Source organism: Pyrus communis, chromosome 8, assembly GCF_963583255.1.
Source record: "Pyrus communis chromosome 8, drPyrComm1.1, whole genome shotgun sequence".
Taxonomy (NCBI): Eukaryota; Viridiplantae; Streptophyta; class Magnoliopsida; order Rosales; family Rosaceae; genus Pyrus; species Pyrus communis.
In genome coordinates this window covers 17726637-17734760 of record NC_084810.1, presented here as the reverse complement: position 1 = coordinate 17734760, position 8124 = coordinate 17726637, and the positions used below count along the sequence as shown (strand labels likewise).

Genomic DNA, 8124 nt, shown 5'->3' with positions numbered 1-8124 from the left:
GTTATCTCGAATATTTTTTTGGTATATATTGATTTCTTAGTATTACAATAAAACAACTATCGTTTTGCTTCAATTCCTTTTCTATGAGGTAATCTTCCTTGCTTAACCCTATAAAGTGTTCCATTAAAAAAAAAAAAACCTATAAAGTGTTTGAAGATCATAAAATGACTTGTAATTTTCCAATTAAAGTATCACAGTTTGATAAAGAGAAACGCTAATCAAACTCTTTCAAAGTGATGACTCTTCATGAACTTTCTACAATTTCACAATTTAACGTTAATTCTCATATTAACATTATAAAATATTATACTAAAAACATGTAGTGACATAAAATTTATGAAGACGAGCATTTGAAAGTGTCATCAACATTTCTCGTTTGACAAGTAAAGCTACATCTTCTAAAATAATCAAGAATTATTGTGACCAACTAGCAATTGGTCTGATATTTTACTCCACTGTCATACCCGATGTTTTTGTGGGCTCCAACTTTGTTACCTTTTCTTTTCAAAAACTTCACAAATGGTAATTTGAGTTAAGTTTGCAGACCAATGACTATTCTCCTTTCTTTTTTGGTAAACAAGTTCAATTAACGTTTAAGTGCACGTTTTCGGTTGCGTTGATTTCACTGGATTGATTAACAGTTTTGACAAGTTTTTTTTAACAAAAAAACCTAAGAAGAAATATTATCTGTTATGGAAAGTCGGGAAATTAAAATTAGAAACCAAAATTAATTTTAAAAAGATCATTTGATAACCATTTGGTTTTAATTTTTTTTTCAGTTTTAAAAATTTGGTTTTTAGTTTTTAGGTTTCAGTTTTCAATCGAAAACTAAGCGCAGTTACTAAACGAATTTTTCAAAAAACTTAAAATTAGAAAAAAACAAAATAATTTCAATTCTTTCTCCTTCTACTACTACTAAAAGAAAAAATAACGAAAAACATAAAGAAAAGAAAAAAAAAATTAAAAATTAAAAAATTTGTCTGAAGTCCTTTTCCTTCTTTGTCCTTGTGGACCATGTCCTCCACCTCAATAACACCCTCGTCTCCGCAAATCACCCCACCCTTTTCACACCTGCTTGAGACCTCCGCTCCCGGGCCCACGCTCCCACCCTATAAATCTCGACGCGAAGGACTTGAAATTCTCGCACCGACCGGAGCCCAGTATCGTCATTCCACCTTGCAAAGTGGTGAGTGGTGAGTGGTTAGTTGAGAGGAAGGTTTTGGAGTTTTTAGAGAGAGAAAGTGTGCGTCCTTGAGAGAGAGAGTGGGACTCGTGGAGGGTTGCTGCGTGCGCTGCGTGGAGGGCAGGGCAGGTGGAGAGTGCCGAGACACAGTAAAACGCCGAGATCGCGCTCTTGAAAATGGCGGATCGTCATCCCAAACCCTCATCACACTGGTAATACAGCTCTCGTCGTCTTCCTCCTCGCTCTTCCAAATCACCGGCTTCCAGGTCCCCCCCCCCTCTCTCTCTCTCTTCCTCTCCTCACATTGCCTTCGTTTCTCTCATCGGCATTGCATCCAGTTTTCTCTGTACACATCCCTTTCATGTTTTGCACGTGCTCGCAACATCACATCGTCACGGGTTCATCATTGCCGTGTCAACTTTTGAATTTTGATATACGCATTTCGATTTTGGTGGTTTTGTTTTCGGTAATTTGAAATTAATTTTTTTTGACTTTTTGAATTTTTGCAGAGATGGCTGAGGCGGCGAAGGTTCTGTACATAGTGGTGGTGGACGATGAGGGCAAGAGAGAGAAAGGGAAGCAGTCCTTTCGGTATACTCGTCCTGTTTTGCAAAGCTCTCTGCAACTCATGGGCTGCAAGCCCCGCCACGCCTTCAAGGTATCGAAAAAGTTTTCGAATTTCGAATTTCCGTGAAATTTTAGAACTTTTTGGCTTTTGGGTTGTGTTTTTGTTGTGGATTTGTTATTGAATTTATTGGTTTTGGGGGCTGATCTGGGTTTGCATGTAATGTGCTCTGAAATTTTGATGAATTTTGCAATTTTTAAAGTCTTGAATGTTACATGGTGGTGTTACGTGTTCTAGGTGAAAGAATTATTCAAGTTTCGGGTCAACAAATGCTTATCGGAAGACGTTTGGTCGGTGGATTAGTCTTGGTTGCACAATTGGCGTTCTATAAAGTCATCCTTATGAGTCATAGTTTGGGGTAGAGTGTCATTATCACAGATTAATTTGCTCTTAAAAAGGTGGGCTATGACCGTTATGTTGTTCTTGCATCGCCTTCAACTTGACCTGTGAAAAATTATTCTTCTGGTAGAGGATTTGATTACTGTTGTTTCTGAACAATCTTAACTTATGATCTTCTCATCCTGTTCTCCATTTACTTTTTATTTTTTCCTTATGTTTTGGTTCTTTGGGCAGTTACATTTTAACAGTTGATTTTGTTAGTTGATGGATCTCTCTGTTTTGACCAATAATCTCTGTTGAGGTTTATAAGGGTGTTTAATGTCAATTCTAGATGAATTTTAATTTCGAAATTTCCTGGTTTAGAACGACCCCTCATTTTTCTTATGTATTTCCTGGTTTATTCAATCTGGATGTAAAAGTGGGCAGGGTTTGCTTTTTGCGAGAAATCCCTTGAACTTTGGTTATGTACCAAGTGGTGTGGAATAAGCGAGAGTGGAAACCATTTTAACTGAATAGGAGTTCCATTTAGGTTTGTTGTGTGTGAGAACTCCCTTGAACTTTGCGTACATGTGCAAACAGTGGAATAGGCGAGAGGGTAAATGGTTTGATTGAAAAATGTTCTATTTTGGTTTGAAATATAATCCATGCTGTTCTTTGCTGTTTTATCATTTGTTTCTTCTTGCTGTGGGTATCTCATGGATCATGCTTTTTAAAGCATTGAAATGTGCAGAGCAGATCCTTTTGGGTGTGTCTGTCTTAATATATTAGTATATTCCCTTTCCATTAATCTTGTATATGGTTTATTTGTTCGGCTATGGAGCTTTATGTTTTGACATTATTCAAGAATGCATTCTTTTAGCGATGTCTTCATTAACTGATTGGATCATTAAATTTTTATCCCTAATCAGCTTTTTGTTCCAGTAGTTAGTTTGTAAACAGTATTGTACAATAACTTTGGTGCTGTAGTTTTTTTTTTTTTTTGAACAAACAATATTATCTAAACTGAGAGAGGAGGAGGAGGAGGAGAAGGGGGGGGGGGGGGCTTAGCCTCACAATGGGCTAGCAATAATGTTGCCTTCGGCGAGAATCGAACCTAAGACCTCTTCATACCACTAGACTGTAGTACCAAGTGGCGCTTTAGTTTAGTTCCTTACAAGTGATTTCCTTATTATGTTATGAACTTATGATGTAGTTATGGTCTTTATTTTTATATAATTAGGGTTCATGTGGGTCATTTGGTTCATTATTAGAACAGTCTTCTGATGATGGTGTATTGAAAAGTTTTCTTCTTACTTGACTGATTCTCATGTTTTATTTTACTTTACAAATTTAACCACTAATGGCAGACATATTTTTCTTTGATCAGATTAGCCAACGGGTTTTTGAATCGATAAGAAATGAGAGTTCATCAAATGTCTTGCTTCCGGAAGGAACAGAAAATGTTCCCCCCGGTAAATCTGAGGCCTGCAACCATTTGGGTTCAGGGAAAGATGACAGAAGCAAGAGTGTACCATTTGAATTGTACAAAGCACGCACGACTGTTGTGGTTAGGAGAAAAACCTTCTTAAATGTTGTTTGTGATGCTCAGGCTGAGTACAAGTATGTTGGTCCTAACCAGCAGGCAGACTTAGCTTTGGCATGCAGGTACGGAAGAGTCTTTTATCTTCACTGGAAATAAATGGAACTTACGTACATGCATTAATAAACTGCTTTCTGTGAATAGTTTACCTTTTTCTGGCATGCTTATGTTGTGATTATTTATTCACCTGCCGTGTCAACATTGTGCATTTGAATAAAATATGGATATACATGTTTTTAAAAGTCGTAACAGTGGAAATTTCTACGGTAACACTACCATAAGATTTATCGGAAATCTTTTGGAACCTGTATAGTAACAATGATATTTTTGAACTCTTTTTTTTTGGACCAGTGGCATAATAATTGGTTAGTTTTGTGGTGCACCAATCCTTCGAGTTCTAGATTATTTATGGAGGGGTTTTAGTAATGCAGCTGGAATAGGAAGATGAACATCATTGTAAATATTGGGATTTTGAAAGGAAATATTCTGTCTTGCCGTATGACCTTGTGATGTGGAGTCATTATCAATTTTGTTGCAATCATTTGAGTTAGAATTTCTGCTTGTTTCCTAATTTTTATTTGGATAACTATCTCCTTGCAGAATCAGGGAAAGGAAGGAATCCGTGATTGTACTGTTGTGTGGCACTAGTGGCTGTGGAAAATCTACTTTGTCCTCATTGCTGGTATTTGAATTCACTAGTTATTTGTTTTCATTATTTCCTTTTGGGTTTTCTGTAGTCTTTAAGTGTTGTAATGATGTGCTTTTACTACGTTTTTTTATTGTCTGTAGCATTTAAGTGTTGTATGATGTAAGTTTTATTTTCTGTTATGGGTATGTATTCGTTTTGAGTGTAATCCATAAAGTCTTGCAGGGTAGCAGATTGGGAATTACAACTGTGATATCTACTGACTCAATTCGGCATATGATGAGGAGCTTTGTAGATGAAAAAGAAAACCCTCTGCTATGGGCTTCAACCTATCATGCAGGGGAGTGTCTGGATCCAGTGGCTGTTGCAGAATCCAAAGCTAAAAAGAAAGCCAAAAAATTGGCTGGAACTCCACGCTCACTTCCCAAAGATGGAATGCCTGATGGCTCTTCCTCTGGGAAATCTGATACCCGATTGTCAGACATCGGTTCGAGTACTGCTGAATTGATCAGTGCAAAGCAGTTGGCTGTTGAAGGATTTAAGGCTCAAAGTGAGATGGTGATTGACAGTCTTGATCGACTTATCACTGCATGGGAGGAACGAAGAGAATCAGTTATTGTGGAAGGTGTTCACTTGAGCCTTAATTTTGTGGTATGTATCTATAATGATCTTTCCCTATGTTGTTTCGATGTTATATTTAGTTGCCCTTCCATCTCAAAATAATTATTTTTATTCCAGATGGGGCTTATGAAGAAACACCCTTCGATCATTCCATTCATGATATACATCACAAATGAGGACAAACACATGGAACGGTTTGCTGTCCGTGCAAAGTATATGACACTGGACCCAACAAAGAACAAGTATGTGAAGTATATTCGTAACATCAGGACAATCCAAGAATATCTCTGTAAGCGAGCTGACAAGCATCTTGTCCCCAAAATTAACAATACAAATGTTGACAAGAGTGTGGCAGCTATCCATGCAACGGTCTTTAGCTGCCTCCGTAGGCGTGAAGCAGGGGAGCACCTTTATGATCCCACAAGAAACACAGTTACTGTAGTGGATGAGGAGTACAGAAACCAGTGTGCAGCCAATTCTTTGAGTTCTAAGGGGATGTTTCAGTTGATCCAGAGAAAAGGGTCGTCTAGGCATCTGATGGCTCTTGTAAATACTGATGGATCTGTGGCAAAGGCCTGGCCTGTTGATTCAGTTGATAGTAATGGGAAGCCTATATATTGCCATGGGACTGAGATGGAGATTGGAACTGCAGAGCAAGTGAATCTTCAGTTTGGTCTCTATGGGATCAGCGCTTGGCCCAGTGATGGTGGTCCGAGTTGTGCTGGAAGTGTGGATGAGTCGAGGGGTGAGGGAACTGAGATTGGAAGAAGTATTCCCTCTTCCTGCTGCAGCTCGCCACGGATGTCAGAGAGACCTGCCAAACAGGTACATATAGCACCAATTTGAATTTTCCGAGTCTCTCCTATATCAGTTTTCTTAAGTAGGTAATTTACACCGTGTGAGTTGAGATTTGCTTGACAAGTTATCTAAATCAGCGGATGAGTCATCATAGAAATTAGTGACATAGGTCAACAATTTAACTGTGTTGACAAATAAGATTCAAATGATCAGTTCAGTTTAGTCTTTTCTTCTTGGATTTCTCATTGTTTTCCTCCCCTTCAGCTGAAAGAGGACAATTCAGTGCATGGAAGCGACGAAGAGGTTGATGAAGAGGCTGAAGCAGGCAGTGATGAAGAACTCAGTGATGATGGAGACAGACAGTTGTATGAAGAGGTATGAGTTGGTTTGTTAGAAATTCTTATTAGGTTATATTGGAACCCTAAGAGGTCTTGACAATAATTGAAAATTCATCAACTCACATCAAATATATTATGATCGTTGCTATTTTTACGTCATAATAAAGGTCCTTACTTGCATGTATAAATGTATATGTATATGTGATATATGATACAAAACTTCTGATCTTAAATGAGGATATTTAAATGGGGAACTTTGGATATTTAAACTTGTTCAATCCTGGTTAGATCAGATGAGAGTTTGGATTTTACTTTTTCATGAATTAATTGTTTACTTTAAACTTTTTACTATTGTGCAGATAGGGTCGGTGGACGAGGAGTCTACAAAAACGGATGATGAGTACGATGACCTAGCAATGCAGGACGTGCAGGAGAATGGATACTGGTTGGGAAGTGATGATCGGGGAGCCAATCATAAAATTTTCCCTGTTCCGGAGGATCAATCAGCCGATAAAGAAGGGGATAAGTATCGCCAGAACCTGGATCTCTTCCATAGAACTAGATCCGAGTCATTTTCTGAACCATTATGCCCATACTCTTCTTTGTTTATTGAGAAGAATGAGCTTCCAATACCGTGCTCTGGCAATATGAAATTTAGAAAACGCCGCTCCCTTAGCATTCCCGCCTTGGGAAGGCATGGGTCATTAGTCGGGGGTCCCATACTTTCGGGAGCCCCTCAGTGCTAACACAAGAATTTTGATGGAGCTTAGTGCTTCATCACTGTCCTTTTCTTCCTCTCTATGTGTAGCCCGCCTTTTTAGCGTATTTAGTTAACTTAATCCTTCCCTATCTGTACAGTTATCTATTTAGGCTGTTGGAATGGAATGCTATGAATCTATGGTGGAATGAGAACATGATTTATGAGTAGTTTCAGTATGGGATGCATAGCATGAGCTCGAGATTTTTGAGTTGTATGCTACTGCTATCTATGGTTGAATACCAACTTGCTTTTCGTGATTCTTTCTAGCAGGGATCGAACCGGCTGTTTGCTCAATCTCTGTTCAAGTAGCTGAGGCCAGAAAGGGGAGGACTTGCGTCATCTAGTCTGCTAATGGGTGGCAAGTTCCCGAGCCCCGGTCTCAGGCGTTGGGCACCAAGGTAGTTCTAGGTGTCTGATGCTTGGTTTCGACCTAAGGATTCGGATACTTGGGCACGGTCATGGGCATCAATCCCTAGCTCTTGTACCATGCGTCGGATTCTTGGGGCAACTCGTACTCACCGTTGTCTTGGGTATCATGTCCTTGTGTCACCAGGTACGGTATTGAGTGACAAATCTCCATGTACCAAGTCTACTATTGGGCCTCAGGTCATAAGTCCGATCTCAGATGTTGAGTCTTCAGGTCTAGGTATGGTCCCGGACGTCTGATCGCAAGCTCGGTCCTGAGCGTCGTGACACATGTGCAACTGTCACGAGCTCTGATGTCCCGAACTTGCGTTAGAGGTTCCAGAGACGTGGGATCATGATATCAGTTTCGTCTTAGTTAGTTGTGTTTTGACGTCCCTTAGGCATTGGGGTATGTGTGGCTAGGTCCCAATTCCGACCATGCAAGCATCAAGCAACAAGTATGATGCGGGAGAATTAGAAAATAACAATCGAGAAAAGAAAGTAGAAAACGTAGCTTTAGCTACTCTCTTGGCATATTTGTTTACCAATTCCTTTTTGCACACCACTTCTTCAAGTTTCAGCTGAGGCCGAGTGTAATCCAAAATTTCAAAGAAATAAAATTTGAGAGATGGACTTGAAGCAAAAGATGCGGTCTTGTTTGTGAGGAAATCAAGACATTAGAAATACATAAAATAAAAGAGACATTCCTTGGAACATTCCATTCCATGCATCTCCCTATCTACTTGTCCTTCCTTTGGCTTCTTTTACAGTGTTACTTGAAAGACGGAGTAAAATTTGGCTTTTTTTTATCTCGTTACCTGGAACTCAAT

At 39.1% G+C, this 8124-nt stretch overlaps 1 protein-coding gene across 3 annotated transcripts; it reads left to right on the top strand.

The window, feature by feature from the left end:
• The first annotated feature begins 1079 nt into the window (after positions 1-1079).
• On the top strand, positions 1080-7056 carry LOC137742638 (P-loop NTPase domain-containing protein LPA1 homolog 1-like). 3 transcript variants are annotated; one of them, XM_068482560.1, is made up of 8 exons: positions 1080-1186; positions 1693-1841; positions 3514-3791; positions 4327-4408; positions 4598-5023; positions 5111-5818; positions 6056-6166; positions 6489-7056. In XM_068482560.1, exons 2-8 carry the CDS (start codon positions 1695-1697, stop codon positions 6873-6875), a joined length of 2139 nt encoding a protein of 712 aa, XP_068338661.1. In that variant the 5' UTR covers positions 1080-1186; positions 1693-1694; the 3' UTR covers positions 6876-7056. The 3 variants fall into 3 exon arrangements, with proteins under 3 accessions (XP_068338661.1, XP_068338660.1, XP_068338659.1); XM_068482559.1 differs by lacking the exon at positions 1080-1186 and adding an exon at positions 1193-1395; XM_068482558.1 differs by lacking the exon at positions 1080-1186 and adding an exon at positions 1193-1449.
• The last annotated feature ends 1068 nt before the right edge of the window (positions 7057-8124 follow it).